This window comes from Phodopus roborovskii, unplaced genomic scaffold, assembly GCF_943737965.1.
Source record: "Phodopus roborovskii unplaced genomic scaffold, PHOROB, whole genome shotgun sequence".
Lineage (NCBI taxonomy): Eukaryota > Metazoa > Chordata > Mammalia > Rodentia > Cricetidae > Phodopus > Phodopus roborovskii.
Window position 1 is genome coordinate 18,370,001 of NW_026125295.1, and position 24,385 is coordinate 18,394,385.

At 40.1% G+C, this 24,385-nt stretch overlaps 1 protein-coding gene across 2 annotated transcripts in view; it reads right to left on the bottom strand.

Moving 5' to 3' along the window:
* Window positions 1-24,385, bottom strand: part of Topbp1 (DNA topoisomerase II binding protein 1) — a 46,982-nt gene that overhangs the window by 7,287 nt on the left and 15,310 nt on the right. Inside the window, exons 11-26 of one of the 2 annotated variants that reach the window (XM_051206067.1) lie at window positions 22,090-22,448; window positions 20,897-21,069; window positions 18,882-19,093; window positions 16,309-16,595; window positions 11,666-11,836; window positions 11,468-11,577; window positions 10,339-10,462; window positions 9,005-9,151; window positions 8,802-8,904; window positions 6,898-6,960; window positions 6,601-6,793; window positions 4,456-4,676; window positions 3,422-3,570; window positions 3,086-3,194; window positions 1,509-1,672; window positions 584-721 (exon numbers count right to left, since the gene is read on the bottom strand). In XM_051206067.1, coding sequence (XP_051062024.1) covers window positions 584-721; window positions 1,509-1,672; window positions 3,086-3,194; window positions 3,422-3,570; window positions 4,456-4,676; window positions 6,601-6,793; window positions 6,898-6,960; window positions 8,802-8,904; window positions 9,005-9,151; window positions 10,339-10,462; window positions 11,468-11,577; window positions 11,666-11,836; window positions 16,309-16,595; window positions 18,882-19,093; window positions 20,897-21,069; window positions 22,090-22,448 — 2,723 coding nt within the window. The remainder of the gene's footprint in view (window positions 1-583; window positions 722-1,508; window positions 1,673-3,085; window positions 3,195-3,421; window positions 3,571-4,455; window positions 4,677-6,600; window positions 6,794-6,897; window positions 6,961-8,801; window positions 8,905-9,004; window positions 9,152-10,338; window positions 10,463-11,467; window positions 11,578-11,665; window positions 11,837-16,308; window positions 16,596-18,881; window positions 19,094-20,896; window positions 21,070-22,089; window positions 22,449-24,385) is intronic. The other variant, XM_051206075.1, reaches the window with a different exon arrangement.

A 24,385-nucleotide genomic window follows, 5' to 3' on the forward strand; every position in this document is an offset into this window, starting at 1 on the left:
GGACCAGCAAGACAGGGAGGAATGGGTGGGAGAGGAAAGTAAGAGGGTAAAGACAGACAAAGCACAATAATACATATGCATGAAAATTCTTTGCAAAACTCATGATCTTGTATGCTAGCTAAAAAAAATAAAACCTGATTTTTAGTGATATAAATCATAACTATTAATAGTATTGTGATTTGTTGCCTAGATTTAATTAAAGGAATGCTAGCTTTCAATTGGCAATTTTTAAAAAGGACATGATTTCCCTATTCAATGTATGCTACACCCTGAAAAGACAAGTTAATTTTAGAAGACCCATGACTTACTGTATATCACAATACTCTGTTTTTTGAGACAGGATCTCTCTACAGAGCCTTGGATGTCCTGGAATTCAGACATCCTCCAAGCACATGGCCACACTTGCACAACTACAGCTAAAATTTGAGCTCAACATAGAATGAACAATAAACATAGCAATCAAGAAATAAAAGATGCTTAGAATTACTTGGTCAAGCATATTCTCTTTAAATAAAACAAGTCATAATACTGAATCCTATTTGCAGTATCTATATAGTCATCATATAATTATATATATTCATACCTCAACAATGCCTGACTCTTGTCTTTGCTGGATTCTTTTCCTCCACCTCATTGCTGCAAGCGCTAGTTTTTGTTGGTGCTCAGTGACGTCAGTGAGAGCATCCAGGATGGAGCTACTTCCCCATTCATAGTCTTCTTCCTAGAAAAGCAGCCCAGTGAACATAGTACAGTGTTAGGCACAGGTTTCTGGCTCTAAGAAGCCTTCAGTCTATAAGATCAAAGCTGTATGTTCAATTGTTATAGAGAACACTAAACATTTTGTGAACACACAGGAAATACAGATTCATTCAGTTTTATGTTCAGAATCAAGTACAGCTGGCTTTTAATTAAAACCAGAAATTTATTTCCCAGAGTCAAACCCCTTGGCCAGACAGCTTTATTTTGGCAACTGAGTAATAGTCAGGGTATCTGGCTTCATGGGACCTCGGTCAGAGGAGCCATGAACTGAGACAATTCCCAAGGAACTCAGATTGGAAGCTTCAGGAAACGACAGCATAGATTCTGTGCTGGCCTGTTTGTGATAATGAGCTAACAGTAAGAAAAAGGCTTACAATGAGAGATCTTGAAATTGTCTCATGTTAAGAGAACATCATTTCAATAAAAAATGCTGACAAATTAGATAACAAAAATTTAGTAGGCCATAATGAAGTTCATTTTTGTATGCCAAACAAAACATTTAAGAAAAAGGAATGTGAGGCCCGGAGAGATGGCTCAGCCGTTAAAGGCTAGGCTCACAACCAAAAACATAAGAAAGAAATGTGAATAAAGCAACCTGACCTGTAAACTCTGTTTTGTTATATACACAGTTGGTGTTATCTATCTGGCTACATGTGGTCATTTGCATTATATGCATGGAAAGTGTATGAGCAGGGATCTCTTGAGACATTTATACAAGAAACAAGCTTCCTAGGAATGTGAATACACACCTGCACAAAGCACCCAGCTGTCCTGCAAGCTTCCAGGTAGGAGCGATGAAGTACCCACTTGCCAGCTGCCATGGAGGCTAAGTACTTCTCATTTCGCAAGGGATAGCCCACAACCATGTGTGTGCAGTTGGGGTCTGAGCACTGTTTCTCAATCACTGACCCACCTTGTGGAGAGAAAACATTTTGTGAGTACACAGGAAAAGCCTCTACTAGGTTTCTTACCATCTTTCTAGAAAACTAAGTCATTTCAACTGTGCTTAAAATTACTTATATAAAATGAACAGCCTAAATGAAAAATGTTGACATATAGGCATGTAAAAATAATGTTCACTTCAAATTATCACCCCTCATCTCTGCCTTTAGCACATTAAGTCCTAGTGATTTGAAATGTAGATTAAGGTTTTATAAAACTCAAAATTCCAGTGCTGACTCATGAACCCTTGAAATTCAGGGTTTCATATGCATGCACCAAGTACTCTATACTAAGCCACACTATCCTCAGTCCTATTCTTTACTTAAAAAAAAAAAAAAAAAACAAAAAACAAAAAACAAAAACAAACCTACTTTTTTACTATTTATGTGTACGGATGTTTTGTCTGCATTCATAGCTGAGTGAGACATACAGTACCCATGGAGGCCAGAAGAGGGCATTGGATCCCCTAGAACTGGAATTACAAGGTGGTTGTGAGACACCATGTGGGTGCTGGGACTAGAACCCTAGTCCTTTACCAGTGCTTTTAACCCAGAACTATCGTTCCATCACCTACTCCTTTATTTCAAACAGGGTCTCACTGTGCAGCCCAGTCTGACCTCAAACTTTAAATCCTGTTTCAGTCTCCCAGCTGCTAGAATCACCAATGCTTAGCTCTGTCATTTCTGAGTGTTTTCTTTTGCTATGCCAAGCTGTGAGATCAAGGCCTCACAGTAACTATGTTGACTTTATTGAGCTATTAAACAACAACAAAAAAAGTAGTGCAGATTGAGGTGGCTGTTTCAAAGGAATAAAAAACCAAAATGCCTGTAAAAACATTTCACTGGTACTTTATACTGATTAAATGCTGAGTATCAGTTTTCATATACTAAAAAAAAAAAAAAAAAATGTTTTTAAAGGTAATTTCACCTATTTCTTCTTAGTTCCCAACATATGGCTACTAGGCAGTGTGGTGTGTGACCCAGGTGGCTCAGTCCTGTTCCTAGGGCAGTCTGTCTACATTAGGTCTTTTAGCTCGCCTCTCCCAGGTGTCAAGAGGAAAAGTCTAATAGCTAGGGATAAGGGTAATGTTACTAAAAGGAATCCTAAATGCTGGGAGGCTCATGTCACCAGGCTCAGCTAAATCTGTAAATTCTTAGGTCACATGACAATAGTAATTTTAGATGTAGATTAGATCTTTGTAAAATCAAAATCCTAATGCTGACTCAATGTGTGGACTTAAATAAGTTACCCATGTTCTTTTCTCTCCCATTACACATGATAAACAACTGCATTTGTATTCTAGTAATACAGTTGTAATAAGGGTATGTTTTAAATTAAAATGCCAAAAGAAAAAAAAATTTAAACAAATGTGAAATACTGGTACCAAGTTTTTTAATCAGGTGACAGTAATCAATCCGCTCTTGAGAATTCAGAGACGACATCTGGAACACATATTGCTTAAGTTTTTCATGACTCTCCTCCACTGTTTCGATCTAGAATGCAACAGTTATATTTGAAAAATTAATATTAAAACTATTTTCAGTACAGCTATTTCATAGTGACATTTTAGTCATTCTTCTATGGCACAAATATATAAATTGTATTTCAACCAAAGAAATTTAGTTTTCAGTAGTGACGAGTCTAAAACAGAGAACGAATTCCTACTCCAGCATGAGAACAACACTCAAAGCTGCCATCACCATAGCAAGGATTAACAAACCTTGTCCATAGTCTGTGGAGCTACGGGAGGCTTGGCCAAGGGGAAAGCAATGCTGGGAGCTTGTGGCACAGGGACTGGATGCTTATCTGTTGCTGGAGTTTCTGGTTCTTCAGGGATTGGGTGTTCTGGGGCTTCAGTCACACACAAGGCTGAGAGTGAAATAAAAAATACAGTGTGATAGTGTACAAATGTAATTTAGAACAAATTCTAGAGAGTATTCTCATTTGTCTTGGTCAAAATAAAACAAACCACGAACTCTGCAATACAGAAGTATACAAAGGCTGAGACGAAGTATGGTGGTGTCTGCCTGTAACACCTGCAACCTGGAGCCCGAGACAAGAGAATCTCAGGTTTAAGACCTGCAATACATGAATGAAGAAGAGAGCAGCCAACTTCTCCAAGTTAAAAATAAATGCACGTGTTATCTGGGTTTTATACACCCCTTCCTTTCATCCAGCACAGGAAGATACCAGTGTGAACAAACAAACAAAAGGAACTTAGAAAAGCTCACAAAAGCAAAAGAACAGACAAAGGATAAGCTGGGTGGAATTCAGAGAGTTAAATAAAAGTGAGTTACAGGGAAAAAAACAAACACTACCTAACAGAAAGACTGGAAAGAAAGAACTGCTGTGTGAGCCATGTCTGTAGAATGGCTAATCCTAAATTTCTACATTTGAAGATAAAAAACAGTTTTCAGTTGAGTTATACAGCACTAAACTTGAAGATCAAAGAAAGTTTTCAATTGACTGATACAGTACTAAACATTTGTCATTTGTATGTACAATACAGGTAGCCACAATATCTTTAAGATATCAACATGCATATAGTACAAACAGGGTGTTTTGTTTTGTTTTTGGTTTTTCTAGACAGGATTTCTCTGTGTAACAGCCTTAGCTGTCCTGGAACTGGCTCTGCTGGCTCTGTAAATCAGGCTGGCCTCGAGCTCACAGAGATCCTCCTGCCTCTGCCTCCCAAGTGCTGGGATTAAAGGCGTGTGCCACCACCACCAGGCCCAAACAGGTAGTTCTTATTACCCTGCTCAGCAATTTCTGAATGGTACACAGGCTCTTGAGAAGGAGAATCATCCAGTTTTTTAACATCAACCTGAAGTTCAGAAAACTGTGTAGGGTAGCTAGGCCACTGCAAGTTGCTGGCGAGCCTTGCTCTCTCCTCCCTTGCTGTCGGATCATCCCAAATGATCTGCTCGTTCTGGGAGGGCTCTGTGTTGATATCAGGCACTATCTGTCGAGACTGCCTAAGGAATAAAAAGACAATTTTAAATAAGTCACTATTGAATCCGAGGGCATAAAATCTGTGAGCAGTATAGATTCATAATATTTGTTGAATAAATCAATCTAAGACTTTTTTTTCGGGGGGGGGGGTATAGGGTCTCTTTATGGAAGAGTGCATCTTTAAACTTGAGGTAACCCTCCAGCTTCTACCTCTCAAGTGCTAAGATTATAAGCATGCATCCTAGTTTGCATTACACTGCTGTGATAAGACGCCATGACCAAAAGCAACTTGGCCAGTAAAAGGGTTTATTTAGCTTACAGCTCCAGCCCCATCACTAAGAGAGGTCAGGGTAGGAACTCAAACAAGAACCTGGGGTCAAGAACTAAAGAAGTGATCAATCAGAGAAGAGTGCTACTTAATGGTTTGCTTTCCACGGCTTGCTCAGATTGCTTTCTTATATGGCCCAGGACCACCTGCCTAGTAAAGTACCACATAGTGGGCTGGGCTCTCCCAGTCAGTCATTAATTAAGATATTCCACACATTTACCACATAGCCATGGGAGGGAGGCATTTTCTTTTCTTTTCTTTTTCTTTTTTTTTTTTTGGAGACAGGGTTTCTCTGTAGCTTTGGAGCCTGTCCTGGAACTAGCTTGGTAGACTAGGCTGGCCTCGAACTTCAGAGATCCACCTGCCTCTGCCTTCCAAGTGCTGGGATCAAAAGCATGCATCATCAATGGCCAGCTTCTTTGTTTTTTTTTTTTTTTTGCATTTTCTTAAATGAGGTTTTATCTTCCTAGATGCTCCTAGCTTGTGTGAAGGTTACAAAAACCTAGCCAGCATAGCATGCACTAATACATCCAACTAATTATTTTTAAAATATTTCTACTAGAAATTTTAAAAAATTATCTGTCATCTTTGCTTTCATTTACTTATTTATTTTTGGTTTTTTGAACCAGGGTTTCTCTGTGTAGCCCTCACTGTCCTAGAACTTGATCTTAAACCAGGCTGGCTTCAAACTCAAGAGATCTGCTTGCCCCTGGGATTAAAGGCATGCGCCACCACTGCCTGGCTCTATTTCATTTTTATTTTATGTGCATTGGTATTTTGCCTGCATGTATGTTTGTATGCTAATGTCAGATCCCCTGGAGGTGGAGTTACAGGCAATTATGTGCTGCCATGTGGGTGCTGGGAACTAAACCCAGGTCTTCTGGAAGAATAGCTAGTGGTCTTAACAGAGCCACCTCCCCAGGCCCCTCTACTGGAAATTTAAAGTGACTGTCTATATATGTTTATTTTTAAAAATCACTTTTGTTTCTAAATTCTAAAAACTGCTGCATTTAAAAGTGGGATTTTTTTTTTAATTCTTTGAGTCAGAGAAACATAGTAATGTTTGGGAAAACCATAGTTATTGGGTTTAATAATTGCATTTTAAATTTTCTTTTAAAGATAGGTATGTACCCCAGCGTGGCCTCTACTTGCTCTGTAGTAAAGGCCAGCTTCTATGTGCTAGATTATGGGTGTGTACCACCATGCATACACATCACACACATCCACACATTAATATTATATTTTTAAAACTGTTATAAGTACCATGTACACCCTTAGTGTTTAGTGTTAACACTAAGCAACAGAGAGGATTGACTGCCCACTGAGTGTACTTCAAATGGAAAAGTGGATCCTAAAATCATAAACCTCAAAGTAAGAATTGTACAACTGCTAAGCAAGAAGACAGGGGAGCATCCAGTCAGCAGAGGATGAAACCAAAGATGACGATGGGATATAACACATACTATTTGAGTTAAATAAAGCCCCAGTGTAAACGCCTTCACTGGTTTTAATGTTCTAAACTGCTGCTTTCTTTTAAAATAATAATTATAAGAAAATTAACCTAGCCTCAGTGAGGAGTTTTCATGCTCCCAATCCATGCCCGCCCAACAAGCACAAACCTGAGTGCCTCCAGGACTCGACTTCGTCCGCTCCGAGCAGAGCGTGCGCTGTCAGGAGTTGAAGAGGCACTGTTGCAACTGCTTCTTGACAGGCAATTCCTCTGCGCCTGCATCTTCACGATGCAGGTTGCTGACATGATCTCTTGCAATTGCTTCTGGAAGTTTTCTCTCATCTCCAAGGCCTGTGTCAGAGCTTGAAACACATATAGGAGTCAATATCAATCAAGAGACATCTGTCCCCTCTCCCTCCCCCTTGCAGGTTTTGAAGCAAGGCTCCCAGTGTATAGTCAGGCTGACCTCCCACTTGTGATCCTTCTGCTGCCATCTCTAGAGTGCCAAGGTTACTTGCATCACCATATCCTGTTATAAACATCTCTCATCAGTCATCTTACATTATTTTGTCTAAATCTGGTTGAACAACAAAATTTGTTGACATTTACTTAATACTTACATAGGAATGTAATGCTAGAGATGTCACAAAACATGAAGGCTGCCTTGAGACTGTATCTAAAATAACGAGGACTCCCTTGGAGGAATACTTGATCAGTCCCTTTGAAGAGCTCCCTGCTTGCTTCTGACCCTTTCTCGTTGTGCGAACTACCCTGAGATTCATACAGTCACTGGCATGTACCTGACTGTCTTCAATAGCTCTACTTGTTTGTTTGCTTTGGGATACAAGGTCTTGCCACACAGCCTAGGCTGGCCTTGAACTCCCCTCTTGCTTCAGAGTCAAGTTTTGGGATTACTGCTGTAAAGCACTAACTAAACTTTGACTAATCTTTGCACACACCGATCACAACATTTTTATCTTTCCTTTCCATTATAGATAAGACACAGATAGATACCAAGTATTTTTGGAATGAACAGAATGGAATAGGTAAGAAGGAAAGTTCTAGTAGGACAGAACAAATAAAAGTTCAAAATATCTTGTCAATGTTGATTAACAAGAGACAGCAAACTAAAGAAGGGCAGTCCACATGCTGCATACTACAACAATTAAAACTAAGATGACTGAAGCAGATCCTGGCACAGACACATGCTTCACAAATACTATTCTATGGCTAACATGTGTGGGTTGAAGCTTGGTGGGTGGCAAGGTGTAGTGGTTAGAACCCTTAAGAGATGAGGCCCAAGGTAAGCTGGCTGGATCACTAGGAACACTGCCCCAGAATGGGTTAATGCAGTGTCCAGGGAACTCTGGCTAGTTCTGTTGTGAGCCACTATGACAAGAATAAAGCCCTGTCTAACTTGCTTCCAGTCTTTCCATGTAATGACAGACACCACTTGCATTCTTTCCCTTTCTGAGAAACGTTCCTGCCTTGATGGGATGTAGCCAGGTCTTCACCAGAGTCCAAATGGATCAAGTTTATATTTCATCCCCTAAGTCTATTTTGAGCTAAAAATGTCTCCTTTCCTTATATATTACCCAGCTCCAGGCATTGTTTTATAACAACAGAAAACAAAACATTCAAACATTGCTTTTTCTTAACAAACTGAAGACTCTGGAAACCATAGATGTTGCTACTTTGTGAACCACACTTGTACAAAGAGCACACTTAAATGATGTTTGTGCGCTCTGACTGGCTATTCCCCATCTCTCTCCTTGGGACTTCCTTAATCCCCAAGAAACAACAATATTAAAATTAGTTCACTTAATACCCTACAATGGCTTAAGCGTTCAAGTGAAAAAAATAGTCACACACCTCTATCTACCTCTAAAGTAAAGCTAGCAATGACTAAGTTGAATGAGAAAGGCATGCACGAGAAAGCTAACTTAGGTCAAAGGCCGTGCCTCTTATGCAGTTAAGCTTGGAATTCAAAGGGAAAGTTCTTGGATGAAATTCAAAGTGCTACTCCAGTGAGACATAGCTTATCACTGACATGAAGCTGCAGACGGCTGCACTTAACAGCTGACCCACACTACAAGGAGATGCCTCTCCAGGGCTGGTTAACTAGAGAGAAGTCAGTGTCTTGCTTCAAAGCTAGAAGGCCAACCCAGCTTTCTTATTAGTGGCAAATAAAGCTGGGGCTCTAAGTCAAAACCAATGTTCTCAAAAGTAAAAAGTGAAGCTGGGTGTGGTGGCACAGGCCTTTAATTCCAGCACTCAGAAAGCACAGACAAGCAGGTGGATCTCTGGGTTCAAGGACAGCCAGGATTAAACAAAGGCAACTTGGAGGCAAAAAGTGAGGAAGTGTCTTACCCCCTTTGCAGTCATTTCTTCCATTCCCATTCAATAGTCCTGATTCTTTGTTATCCATGACCATGCTGTTTGTCTCATTTTCTTCTACAGACAAATGATCTGGCTACTCAAAGACAAAAATTGTAATATCTCAAACAAAGTCACTGCATATTTCCTAAAGGTCTGTTTTCAGCTTAGGGGGACATAATATCCACACTACCAACCTCATCGTCCTTAGATGCAGGAACTGCAGAGGGTACCCGGCTATTACAGAGCCAGCCATCTTGTACTGTACTGATGTCCAGGCTCATTTTGGGATTGTAAGTGTGTGGATAAAGAGATTCAGGAAGATGCTTATACTCTTGAGCACACTGAAATACAAGTGCAAGTTTTAGAAAGCAGTTTATAGTGAACAACTCTATCATGTAAGTAACCAACTGGGGCCTGGGAAATGACTTAGCCAGTAAATGTTCTTGCCCTATTTATCTCGTGACCTAAATTTAATCTTTGGAACCATATAAAAGTGGAAAGGAATGCAATGACTTCCCCACATACCCATGCATACATAGTAATATTTTGTTTTGTTTTATTGAGGCAGGGTTTCTCTGAACTGCTTTGGAGCTTGTCCTGGAACTAGCTCTGTAGACCAGGCTGGCCTCGAATGAACTCACAGAGATCAACCTTCCTCAGCCTTCTGAATGCTGGGATTAAAGGCATGTGCCACCGATGCCCTGCCACATAGTAATAAATTAAACAAATAAAATATAACAAATCGCCCTCACTTTTGAAATGCACTGCCCACTACAGTATAAATTCTAATTCAGCCTCTGCATCTAGCAAAGCATGAATCAACCACTCTAGGGAGTACCAAGAAAAGAAGCACAGCTATAAAGTCCATCAACATGCTAAATCAACTCTCCCCAAATACATATCTTTGCATCTTTTGTTTTCATATAATTTTAAAATTACACTTCTATCTATTTATACTGTGGGGGAGAGCTGGGTTGGTGCACATGTGGAGTGCGGAAGTCTGGGGATACCTTGTGGGAGCTGGTTCTGTCTTTCCACTGTGTGGGTCCCAGGAATCAAATTTATTTGTCATGCCTGGTGGTTAGAGCCTTTACCTTCCAAGCCATTTATTTTACTCACTCTTCATATAATTTTCAGTAAGAGAAAGGAATCAGAATAAAAGTATTCACTTAAAATTTGGTAAATATTTAAGCAATAAAGACCTTAAGTTCTGAGGCTAAAGAAATACAATGCTCCCAGCATGGCCTATGTACAGCTCACATCTTGGGAGTCCCCAAAGATCCCCATGTTGTAAGCACAGTCCACATCATGTCCGACAGGCCCCGTGGGGTGTGTCCCAGAAGGGGGCAGTAGGATCGGAACCTTTCTGGCATCTCTTTTTATTTCCCCGCTATCAAGAGGACAGTTAGTGCCATGCTACCACACAGCTAACCAAGGGCACATTTTCTTGCATTCACTGAATGCAAGTACTATGAAATGTTTGTACATTTTCAATCAATCAGGAGGGGAAGGAAAAGGCACTGCTTACCTCTAAAAGCCAATGCTCGGAAACAATATGCACCCCTCTTTCTTTTGCAGATTTATATTCTCGATTACTATCATTTGCCCGACCCTGATAAATGAAATGAGTCACTGACTCATCAAAACTCCACCTGAAACAACCAGATATGGCAAAAGGAATAACTAAGGAAAATACCAGTCCACTCGAAATAGAATATTCTGACACACAAAACTCAAAACTAGGGGATAGGCAATAGTAAAATACCAGGTTTGCATCCTGACAAATGTTAATACTCCATTTTCAGGAACACAATGTAGGAAGATATTAGAAGGATATTTTAAAAATATTACTATCTTCTTCACACTTTTAAAAATTCTACTTTCTTTACACTGCATATCACTTTTTAATTATAATAAAAGGTATTTTCAAATTAATAAAACTTAAGGCACTGAAATTCACTGACCAGTCACTGGCCACCACCCTGTTTATTTGCTCCATCACAAACTACCTTTGTGACTCTGTGTTGAGAACTGAGCCCAGGTCTCTGTGTATGCTAGGCAAGAACTCTATCTACCACAGCCTGACACTATGCTCCTTAAGAAAACACTGGAGATAGGATCTCATTATATAGCCCTGGCTATCCTAGAACTCACTATGTACACCCTCTCAGAGATTGACCTGCCCCTGTCTCTCAAGTGGTGGGATTAATGGGAGTAGATCACCATGCCCTACCAAGATACTTTTTTTTTTTTTTTAATTTGAAACAAACTAAAACGTTTAAAATTGCCATCTTACTCTAGGAGTGCTTACTACAGTAGTCGGTACTACTCACAGAAAATCACTAAGATATAAATTCAGTCAGTCCCAGATGTACTAACTGAACTCTGTGAGGGTAAGAACTCTTTGCTGCACATTCATGGATCACAAGTTTCCAGAATACTAACACAATACAGCTTCACAAATATGTGCTGTGTAAAATATAAGAATGAATTATTACTGTGGGGAACATTTTCAAAGACTTTGTTAAATTAAATTGGAGAGGTTTTATCAGACACTGTACTCGGCAGGCAAAACCAAGGCTTCCTTGTAAAGGAACAAAAGGCTTTTGGCTCCCTCTGAGATGTAGCTGGCACCACCAACATAAAGTTGTGCCTACCTGTACTCTGCTCCCAGTGAGGCTGCAAGCCCATTTAGTTCACTCTGCTTCTTACTGAGCTTTTTACTCACACACACCACAACTTCATCAAGTGGTTTGGGACCCTCTTCCTGTACATGGAGAATAAAGAAACAGATCAATCATGATTCTCTGACATGCATTAGTGTATTTCCCACTTAATAAGCAAATCAAGTTTACCTCTTCCAAATGGGTACCCTTTGGCTGAGGACTGGCAGAAAGAGTGCTGGTGCTTCGGGAACTATTTGCCAAAGCAACTTTCAGATTTCTGACAATGACTTCAGAGAGTGGTGAGCTCAGTTTCCTCTTCTGGGTAGTAGCTCTTGGGGTTTCCAAGGCTGCAAGAGCATCCTGTGTTTAAGGATAGGAAAAAGAAACAACAAAAGATGAAGAAGGGTACGTAAGAGGGAAAGAGAGAAAGAAGGGAGGAAAAGAAAAAAGATTACATCGTTGACTTCTTTTCCTCCCTGCCCATGGCTGGGCAGTGGTGGCAAATGGCTTTAATCCCAGCACTTGGGAGGCAGGGACAGGCGGATCTCTGGGAGTTTGAGGCCAGCCTGGTCTACAGAGTTAGTTTCCAGGACAGGTTCCAAACTACAGAGAAACTCCATCTCAAAAAACAAACAAAAAAGAATGAACTGTAATTTATATTTTTATATTATAAAGAAAAAGTTCTGTATTCTTCACCAAGCATTGAATAAGAGCTAGAGAGATGGCTCAGCAGTTAAGAGCACTGGATGCCCTTCTGGAGGACACGGAATCAATTCCCCGGCACCCACAGGTGGTTCACAACTGTCTGTAATCAGTTCCAGGGGACCTGTCATCCTCTGGTTTTCGTGGTTATCAGGTATTCACGTGGTGCAGACATATATGGTAAAACAACCACACACACAAAAATGACTTTAAAAACAGATAAACAAAACCATTAAGCTTACTTACCTTTTCAATATTGTATGCCACATTTACTTAAGAGTTGAAACTGCAATTATATAAAGGACTCTAAACCAGAATAAATATAGAAGGAAACAAATAAGCAAGGATGGCCAAGAAAGAAACTAATTTTAAGAATAGATAAAAGTCAGACTGAAACTGGCAGATGGAGAGAGGAACACACCTTTAATTGCATCCCTTGGGAGGCAGAGGTGGTGGATCTCTGTGAGTTCAAGGCCAGCTTAGTCTACAGAGAGAATTCCAGGACAGTCAGGGGTACACAATGAAACCCTGTGTATGTATGTGTGTGTTTAGTGGGGAAGGGAGAAGCGGTCAGAATGAGCCAAGAGCAAAATCTTCAAAGGTATAATATACATGCTCTGAGGGAGGAAAGGCCAAGAACTAGACATAGAGAGCTCCATGCAGGGACTGGTTCCTTCCCCCAAACAACCAACAGAGATGGAAGCCAACCAGAACTGCACCAGAGTTTGCTAAAACCTTTTACAGACAGGTGTTCCTGAGCACTGAGGAAAGGTCTAACTTCACAGCAGTGGGTGGTGACAGCTCTAGAACAGACAGATGTCTCTCATCTGGGATCTCTGCAGACTACCATGGAGGAAGCCACTCTCATGAAGCCCTATGTTGATAACAAGGACTGCATGACAGAACACAAAGATACACATGTTCAAAACTAAGTTCTTAAAAAACAGCCCTTCTTCTATAAAAGTGGATAATGAAAAGTGACACAGCTCAAAAAGGAAAGATCACAAAAGATGTGAATGACGTCAAGAATGTGAATTCAGAAACTTGGTAAACACCGAAGCCAAGTAAAAGATGCAAGCTAGAGAAATGGACAGTCAATGGAGAGGATTTACTACCTGCCACATTAACTCTAGGCTTTGACAATTCCAGAAACCTTTGAAACTATATCCAGAAATCCAGAAATGCTAGAGAGAAGGAAATGAGTGGAAAAACCTCAGCTACAGATGGAACTAAGCATAGAGCTACAGAGTAGGGATTTACTAGCTAGTTATCAGCTAACTTCACAATGGCAACTGATCAACACAATGTTTATGCTTTGCACAGCTTGGGTGGGAGAGTGCACCTACATGCACAGAGACCTTGACACATTCTCCAGCATCACACACATCATCAAGCATAGTGATCAACACCACACCACTCAGGAGATGGATGGAGACAGATGGATCATCCTTGACCACATACTGACATTGAGGCCAATCTGAGCTATATAAGACCCTGACTCAAACAAACAAAATGAAAAGCAAAGTTACAGTTTATACAATGCTCTATCGACAGAGTTCTGGTGTTTAATATACTTACTGATGTTGAGCATTCAAGGTGTTAATCTGAACTTGAAAATATTTTTCATAAACAATTTTAAAGAAAAAACAAAACAAACAGACTTTAAGGTATTAAAATAGTCTTGTTTTGTGGGCCAGGCACTCATGCTCTATATGATGCCTATATACACTGTATATTACAACTTATTCACACTGAAATCATGTTACTTTTATGATTCAAGTAAGCAGTTGGGCTAATTCGTGTTTCTTTCTTAATAAAACAACAGAAGAAAAAAAAAAAAAAAAAAAAAAGCCAAAAAAACATAAAGCACATCCTCTTCCCAAGCCTCCCATAGGCCTCTTGAAGGAAAGCTACTACCACTTAGGTGGCTTGCTCATTCTCTTTTGAATCTGCATAGGAATTTATATATACAACAAAATTTAAACTATGCCAACAAATGAATTATTTTGGTTAGTAATCTTTTAACTAGCACAATGATACAACTAACTTTACAAGCCATCTGGAACATACCAGAATAAAAGGAGATTTTTTAAGAGTTCAGGTTACTGAAATTAGCAAGACTACAAAAAACACACACCATGCGCTATTGTTATTGCCCTGGATTGCCTCCCAGAGGTTGACGTTAAGTCCCTATTGCTGAAGACTACACAATTCACAGGGCTCAAAAGGTGTGAGCTGGATCTGATGTCAAGCCTCCCTTCTGAGGTCTAGCTTTCATGGTATCAGAAAGTGCTGTGTAAGTTCACACGGGAGGGAAGCTATTAATAGTCCTACCCAGCTGTGATGCCTAGGAGCCACAGCAATGACCGGCATATAAGATATCCCTAAAGATGCAACAGGTGCACTTGTATCTTGGCAGTATCCAACAACTGTCTAGCTGGCTGGACTTAAGGCCCACTTAACAGGAGAGTAATCCCTGGTACTAGAAATCTAACCAATTACCTCAGGACGTGGATCTTAAGAGAATAACCTGTTACAACCACTTTATTAGAACAGCAAAATCCCTAACTGCCTTCAAATTATTTAACCTTATGCCCACAGAAATCCTCATCAAAAAATGTTCTCATGCAACAGATAGAGGGAGACCTTTACAGAAAACTAAAACTGGTCAAAAAAAATACAGGGATCACATGATCCTTGTGTACCAAGTCCCACAGCTCAGGAAACCTAGTAGAAAAGAGGAGTAAAGACTGTAAGAGTCAGAGGATGAAGAAAGAAGTCTGATGTGGGATGAGTCTCCTAGAAACAGTACGGAAGCTACAACCATGATACTTCAGCAACAAGGCTGCCTAACATTATTAAACCTAAAAACCACAACATAAACAGATATCCTAATAGGGGTCCCACTCCTAGACAAATAACTACACGCAACTGACTGCTGGGAGAGGGAGATATAATTCTTCCCAGAGATGAGTCCCTTAACTGATAATCCAACATCAAGTGGTCAGCCCTGAAATTATATACACACAGGCAATACTAAAGTACTCAGCAGGTTGTATTTATATGTAAAATGTCTGTGTGTATTTGTATGTGTGTGTAAATAAAAAGAGGCCATCAATTTGAGAAGGACTGAGGGGGGAACATGGAAGGGGTTGGAAGGAAGAAACACAAGATGGGGGCTGGAGAGATGGCTCAGTAATTAAGAGCACTTCCAAAGGTCCTGAGTTCAATTCCCAGCAGCCACAGATAGCTCACAACCATCTGTAATGAAATCTGATGCCCTCTTCTGGCCTACAGGCATATATGCAGGCAGAACCCTATTTACATAATTAATAAATCTTAAAAAAAAAAAAAAAAGCCTACAGCAAGAAAGACAGGAGGGACTAGAGGGTAGAAGAAAAGTTGTTAAGTATTATAATTAAAATTTTAAAAATTATTGGAAAATATAGACACAGACATACATGGTATAGTACAGCAGCATGCTCAGGAAACTCAAGGGAAAACTGCAGGCTAGAAAAGTTGATTCAAGCAGTATGTTAAAGAATCAGTGCCACAAAAGTTCTCAATATTCAAACCCAAGAAATAATGTACTCATGCCCACTCTAAGGAATCTACCAAACAAAATGATCCTACCAAAGATGACGGAGGCTTCAAAAATGACAGTGAACATTCCAAACACACAGAGTCAAGACTGTAAAACACATCAGTATACAGTAACTTAAAATGAAAAACAAGAATATTCCCCAGCAAGGGTATGTCCATGAACTGAAGCATGGTTGCTTTATAGTGAAAGTCAGAATGATTTAAAACCAACCAACAATAAAAGATTAAGGGGATTAAAGACATGCAACATGTCTTCTATTTTAAAGCTCACAAAACCATTTTACTGTATATTTCATTTTAAAGTGATGTTCAGAATTAAATGATCTTCCTAGAGCTGTGTTCATGTAGCTATCTGGGACTTGAACCCAAAGCCCTAACTTCACATTGTATGTGGCCACAGTTATTACCTCAGTTCTGAGCAATTTTTACCAACTATTTACCAACATCTTTGGAAGACTTTCTATTACAAACACGTGGTGATGCACAATAAGACCATTAGCATCAGCACCATTTCCTTCAAGCCTTACCGTCACATCAAAAGATGGCTTGAAAAGTTTGTCCTTGGACAGAAACTTTGATGGTGTGTCCAGGTGCAAGGAGGGCTCCCTCGTAGGTGGCTGTCCTGCTGCTGAAGAGACGGAACCCTGCTTACAGTGCTGTGATAGGACAGCATGGAAAGCTTTACTCTGAAAGCGCTTCATATCCAAAGGTGTAACAGCCACTTTTCTGTGCATGTCCAGATGTGGGTCAGGGTGTGCTGGAGAGTCTGGATTTGGATTCACTCCATTTGGTAGCTTAGTTTCTAATACTTGTTCTACAGATTGAAAACGAAAAGAAACAAATAAGCCACTAATTTCAGCTTTTTCTTTCAAATAAAGCAAAGTGACATTTTTATATTTTGTTAGGTTCCACATATTGTTTTAATATACTTTAAACCATAAAGTTACACTCCTATTTTCCAAGAAGCAAAGCAGATGAACTTATTTTTTGAGACAGGTCTCTATATTCTTGCAGTTGTGGCTAACCTGTTGACATTGCAACAAAACATTGGCATCTTCAAAGAGAACCCCACAATCAGGGTTTAAAAAAAGGTGGGCGGTGGTGGTGGTGGTGCACTCCTTTAATCCTAGCACTTGGGAGGCAGAGGCAGGCAGATCTCTGTGAGTTCAAAGTTAGCCTGGTCTACAAGGAAAGTTTCAGGACAGTCAGAGCTGTTACACAAAGAAACCCTTGAAAAACCAAAGCAAACCAAACAAACACACAAACAGTTAATTTTGGGTTACACTTGAAGCCATCTTTGTATGAATACAGAGCACAGGCCACTGAAGGGTAAACCTCCTGCCTTAGCCTCACAAATGTTGGGGTTTAGATGTACACTACAAATCCCTCCTTCCAGACGATATATTAAAATATATGTCGAGGACTGAAGAGATGACTCAGTGGGTAAAGTGCTTACTTTGCAAAAACAAAGACCTGAGTTCAGGTCCCCAGTACACACATGAAAGCTGGGAGCTGTAGTGTACACCTGTAATTGCAGTACTGGTGGTGGAGGCAGCCAGATCCCTGAAGTTCACCTCATCAGTGAGCTCCAAGTTCAGTGAGACGCCCCATCTCTAAAACCAAAGTGGAGCATGATAAAGGAAGACACACAATGTTGACCTCTGATTACAGGTATGCACATGCATATATCACATATACAAATACAAATAAAACACAAATATATGTACTGAATTGAACACACACACATATTAACTGAAACAAATAAATATAAACCCATTTACAAAAAAAGTTTGTCAACACTGTCAAGACACAATAATAAGAAAATTCCAATTACTGTGACAATCAAACAAGTCCAGTGTGTCTAGGTTAGTAGGTAGCAGTGCTGAGGAGTTCCCAAGGTGGTGCCTGGCCACTGCACTCTGCCCAGCAACTACCACAGAGACTACTTGTGCCCTCCCATCTCTGCCTTCCGCTTCTGTTCAACATTAAAACATATTTGACTACTTCATGCCAGGCCCATTGCTAGACAACAAAAAGAATTCACAAGACGTGTATAGTTTGGAGGAGAAAGGAAAGCAAACCAGCTTCTCTAAGCAAGGACAATCCTGGAAGGAAAAAAAGAGTGCAAGAAATAGGATTGTACCTGCTGAGTCAAAGAAGGTATCTGTCCCAGAGGAATGGACATTCTAACTGAAGATAAAAGGAAGATAGCTGGGCTGGCTGGTTTTATGTCAACTAGGCATAGGCCAGAGTCCCTGGGACGTGGGAACCTCAACTGAGAATATGTCTACCATGCTGGCTTACAGGAAGTCATTTTCTTGATTGATGACTGGGAGGGCCCAGTTTACTGTGGGTCCCTGATGGCACAAGTAAACAGGCTGAGTAAGGCATGAGGAGCAAGCCAGTAAGCAGCACTCACCCATGGTCTTTGCATCAGCTCCTGCATTCAGGTTCCTGCCCCAACTTTCCTGGATGATGGATTACAAGTTGTAAAATGAAATGCTTTCCACCCCAAGCTACTTTTGGTGATGGTGTCTCATTATAGCAATGGAAAAGTAACTAAGAGAGTAGGCAAGTATTAAATCATCTTGAGGGAATACACAAAAGCCGGGCATTGGTGGCACACACCTTTAATCCCAGCACTTGGAAGGCAGAAGCAGGTGAATCTCTGTGAGTTCGAGGCCAGCCTAGTCTACCAAGCTAGTTTCAGGACAGGCTCCAAAACCACAGAGAAACCCTGTCTCAAAAAAACAAAAATAAGAACATGAAAAACAAACAAACAAAAGCAACAAGAGCACATTAGCTACACATCGTGCTAGTGTGAGCCACAATAGGAATCAACACTAAGAGGGATAGATACTCACAACTCACTTCAACACTGAGACCCTGAGTGTGCACTCACTAGCTTTCAGATCATAGTGACAGCACAGAAGCATCTGTGCTAAGAGCACACATCATCTGGACGTCACTGATACACAAGAAAGACTTACAGGACTTGCCATAAACAGCAGAAATAAGAAACTTTTCAAAGCAAGTCCTGGAACATTCTTATTTCAGAAACCACCAAGTTGTAAAATACATAAAAATAAAGAGTTCTAACCTTGTTTAGGTGCACTGTCAACCAGAAAATGGCATTCATCTGCTCTCTTTCCCATTCTAGCAGTTTCTAAGAGCCATGAGATAGTGACTGCTGGCAAACTCCACTTCTTTGCAGCTTCATATTTGGAGCCAAATGGTTCTTTCACTATAAGATGTGTACTGGCGAGCATACCTTTTTTTGCACTGGATTTGCGAACAAAGAATTCTTGAACACTAAAATTGCATGGAAAGGAAAGCAAATGATCACATATAAATTAGCCTACAAATTAAAAACAAAGTTTCTTTTACAATTTCAATTACTAATTTCACCAACCTGTCCTTTCCTACCAAAGGGAGGTATGGAACAATTTCAGGAGCACAGGAATAGTATAGATCCATGATCTTTTTACTAACTTCCCTAAGCATTTTCATAATAATCTGAATTATCTCACTTTTTATAAATCTCAGCATTTTGCAGTCAAGGGGAAAAAGGAAACTAAGTGCCTTAGTCAAGAGTGAAGTAAATTAAGGGAATGTGGGGCAGAAACTGAGCCCAGCATTTGAAACTGGCAATTTTCCAGCCCATATTTAGCAGTAACACACTAACCCATGTGGCATGTTGAGAGCTGATCTTGATTTGATGGGATCTAGAATCACCAGTGACAAACATCAGAACTTGTCTATGAGAATGAGGGAGTTTCAGGGAGGTTAGGAAAAGTTGAAAGATCCACCAATGTGGGTGGCATTGCTCCAAGTTTCTATGTTTGTTGATTTTCTTCCTGTTGGTCTCCTAGGACAGTGGTTCTCAAGCAGTGGGGCACAATCCAATTGACAAACCCCTATCTCCAAAAATATTTACATTATGATTCACAACAATAGCAAAATTACAACTATGAAGTAGCAGCAAAAATAATTTTACAGTTTGGGGTTACCACATAAAGGGCTGTAGCACTGAAGGTTGAGAACCACTGTCCTAGGAGATGGCTCAACTTGGTACACTGACATTTTACTTCCCATGGGTGCACTCTTTATACATAGGACTCTTTTTCTTGTTTAATGCCTTTTGACTTGAAGTCAAACCTGCCTGATAGTAAAACTACAACCTCCTTTTTGTCTGTATTTACTTCTACCTTTGACTATCATTTCCTCTCAGAATGTTCTGAGTATGTCATCTGAAAGCATTATGCTCTTACTCTTAATCTAAAAATATTTCCCATTAAAAATGAAGTTAGGCCAGGTGTTGATGATGCATGCCTTTAATCCCAGCACTAGGGAGGCAGAGGCAGGCGAATCTCTGTAAGTTCAAGGCCAGCCTGGTTTACAGAGTTAGTTCCAGAACAGGCTCCAAAGCAATACAGAGAAACCTTGTTTCAAAAAACCAAAAGTTGGTTAACTGATATGTATTGATTATTGATATACTGATACTCAATTGCTATTATGTAATGACCAATTAGGGAGGCTGAGCTACTGAAGGATTTTGTAGGTAACTTTTTAAATTCCTTCATTTCCAAAGTGTTCCTTGCCAAGTGCTCCATTTGCATTTCTAGTTGAAAACAAGAGAAGCTGGATGAACATTAAAAAGAAGAAAGGTGCAGAAAAGAGGAGGAGGATGAAGAGGAGGAAATATAACACATTGAAAGGCACAATGCTAAGACAAGCACAATTCAATAACAGCCCACATGTCATCATTAATTATTCCTTTCCACCGTGACTAGGCCAGGGGAGGAAAAAGTGTCTATAGCCTTAAAAGTTTGCCATACATTCATCTAGTATAGTATACACACTTCTGCTTCCCAGAGCCATTAAAGACACAATACGTACCCATCAACCACACATACAAATAAAACCCTGACCAATTGTAGTTACAACACTTTCCAGTAAGTAAAAAAATAAAAATAAATGTGGTTAAGAATGCTATAGGAGAGCCCTTGCTTAGCGTGTGCAAAGCCCTCAGCTTGATGTCTAACACCGTGTGTGTTGTGTGTGTCTGTGTGTGTGTCCCCGTCCCACCTTAGATATACTGAAAGTATTACATACCTTGCTCCAAGATGATTTGCTAGGAATACCAAGGAATCTCTCTCTGCTCCAACACACTGACTGAAGGAAATAACACAGTCCTTCAAAGGAGTCATTCCCGACATTACTGGCACTGGTGTGAAGAGGGGATTGGACTTGGGATCAACTAGTGTCTGGTAATCTATACATGTAACCTTTGAAAAACAAAAGCAATAAAGTTACTGTAAGAAATAAGTGGCTAAGACGGTTCAAGTTACAATCCTACCAATTTTTGTTTAAAGAAAAAGGAATTGCTCATTAACAGACTTGACCATATTCATTCTCAGTATATTCCAAATGATATTCAAAAAATATGCAGACATCAATTCTTTTTATTTGCATATTAAATCAGTAAGATGATTACTATAGCAACTGGAAGTCACTTTAAATTTCATCTATATCAATATTAGTTTAACATTTTTCTCTTCAATCTTAGGACATTAAAAAGTCCACGTTGGGGCTGGAGAGATGGCTCAGAGGTTAAGAGCACTAGCTATTCTTCCAGAGGTCCTGAGTTCAATTCCCAGCTCCATACAGTGGCTCACAACCATATATATGAGTTCTGGAGCCCTCTTCTGGGTAGAACACAATACACATAAAAATAAACAAAATTAAAAAGGACCCATTGTTCACTGGCTGTCAGGAAAGATGAACAGTGTGAGGTAAGATGGGCAACAACAACCTCCTGATAATGGGCACTGCTGACACAGCAACTTCTACATCAGCCTTAGGTCCAAGTACCAATTTTAAAATTCTTTACGAGACATTTTATTTTTAATAGTGTGTGTCTATACGTGTGAGTGCAGTGCCTGCGGAGGTCAGAAGGAAGTGTCAGATCACCAGAGCTGGAGCTACAGGATGAGGACCAACAAGCTGAAGATCTTTAAACTTTTTAAAACTGTGTTATTGTGTGTGCTTGCAAATACACACATGACAAAGTACGTACATTTGCATGGGAAAGAACACACATGAGGAGAGGGAGAAGAAAAGTGAGGGCATAGAAGTCAGAAGACAACTTTTACACATTCTCTCTTTCCACCATGGGGTCTGGGGCTCAAACAGCAAGTGATGTTACCCTCTGGGCCACCCTGCTAGGCTAACTGAATTGCTTCAATAGTGAACATTAAGACCTTCAGTCCTTCAGTATTGGACTTCGACTGTCAAATGATTCTTACCAGCCACGTATTTGTAACAACTTCTCCCACAGTTGCCTCAACTTCACACCCGAGCAGCGGAACCACAGCAAAGTCAGCAACAATTCTGCTGGAAAGGGACACAATCTTTCCAGCATGTTGTCTTATGATGTTTACAACATTACATTCATTTTCAATACTAAAACCCAACACAAGGAAGCTCTTTTGGCTAAATAAGCCTTCTTCAGGAACTGCTGAGCCATCCAGGAGGCAATGGCTGACTGAAGACTGGTCTTCCTCTTGCACAGAAATGTGAGTGGACTCATCACAGGGCTCAACTTGAGTAGAATCACTGCAAGGCCCAACTTCAAGCTCTACAGATTCAGATGGCTTAGCCTCCACTGCAAAAGAAAAAGGCAGGTTTCTCTATCTGACAATGACTAGATTGAAGAGTTTGTTTCCACAGGGTGTGGTAATGCACAGTTTTGATCCGGACACTGGGGAAACAGAAGCAGGTGGATCTCTGTGAGTTCCAGGCCAAATTGGTTTACAAAGCAGTTTCCAAACTAACCAAAGCTACATAGCGATTTCCCAGCAAAGGCAGTAATGTAACATAAGAGTCTGATATTTTATACTTATAAAACCTAGGCTTAAATATATACAGTAAAAGGAGGATATGTATTCATCCCATCTTCAATTGAAAACACAACTGTCATTTGTTCTAAGTATGAAACTAAAAGCAGAAACCCAATTTTTACCTGAATAACATGTCTTTTTAATAGTTGTTTTTTGTTTTGTTTTGTATTGTTTTAAGACACGGTCTCTCTCTATCTAGTCCTGGCTGTCCTGGAGTTTGCTATTTAGGCCAGGCTGGCCTTAAGATCCTCCTGCCTATGCCTCTTGAATGCTTGAAGTATATATAGGTAAGTGCCACTAAATAAAATTAGGAAAACAATCTTTGTTTCCCACAATTAAGCAATTATGATTCTGTAAGAACTGAAAACTGTGTATGTCACAGGAGTAACAGAGAACTACAAAATATACTTTATGTATTTTGAACTAGATACAGTCAGCATAGGGGAACAAGGCCTGTAACATCAACTGTCTCAGCCCTCCGAGCAGCTGATATTACAGGCTTACCTGCCTGCCCTATGGAGGAAGTGCAAGGCCAGACTAGGCCATAAAACTAAAAATAAGTGTTAGAGACCATCACCATTCTCACTACCTCAGGCCTCTGAGACAGAAAATTACTGCCTCTTAAGAAGTACGCAGAATGTTCAGCAGAGCATTCCTAGATACAGGCTTGCGGTTTTACAACCAGTTAAATAATAGCTCAGGATATTCTTCCTGTTGTAGCTTTACAGCCAGTTAAAGAATAGCTCAGGATATTCCTCCTGCTGCAGTTTTACAGCCAGTTAAAGATTAGTTCAGGGCATTCCTTCTACTGACTCTTTCATCCTGCCCATTTGCAAACCCTGCTCATATCCTACCTATAGTCCTATATAAGCCTCCCCTGAGAAAATAAAATTTGGCAGCTTGATCAGAATATGGACTTGCTGTTATCCTTCTCCTCCCTTGCCCTTTGATTCCCCTAGCTGTCTCCCAGTTCGTCGCTGACTGCCTCAACGATAGAGCCGATGTCTGGGTCACACCTCAGCAATATAATAAAGAAACAAGTAAACAACCTAGATACAAAATTCAAAGTACCCACACATGACACAAACTATAAAGAAACTGGCCGGGATGGATTTCACAGGAGACTCTTGGCACAGTGGTAATTCTCTACTTTCCTATATAAATAGACAATGTGATCTTTTATCACAATATTCTTTTTATCAAATATTTCACAATAAACTTTAAAAAGAAAAAAGGTTAGTCCTAACTCTGTTGGTAATCTATCTTACCACACTGACAAAACCATATGCTGAGACAGCATGAAAAACTTCCCGTATCCCAGGGATAGGGCATTTGTTACAAGCTTATGCTATTACAATTAACACACAGATGCCAGAGAGATGGCTTAGTGGTTAAATGCATATATATAGCTCTTACAAAGGACCCAGCATCCACTTAGTCACAAATGTCTGTAACTCTAGCTCCACAAGAATCTCATCTCTGGCCTATGAAGGTGCTTGGTTAGAAAAAGTTACAAATCTAAAACTTTTTGGAAATAAAAAAATTCATAGAAGCTATGTGGTGCTGACACAAACCTTTAGTTCTAGCACCTGGGAGGCAGACTCGGGTGGATCTCTGAGTTCAAGACTAGCCTGGTCTACAGAGTGAGTTCCAGGACAGCAGGGCTCGGAAGAGGAACCCTGTCTCGAAAAACCAAATCAGT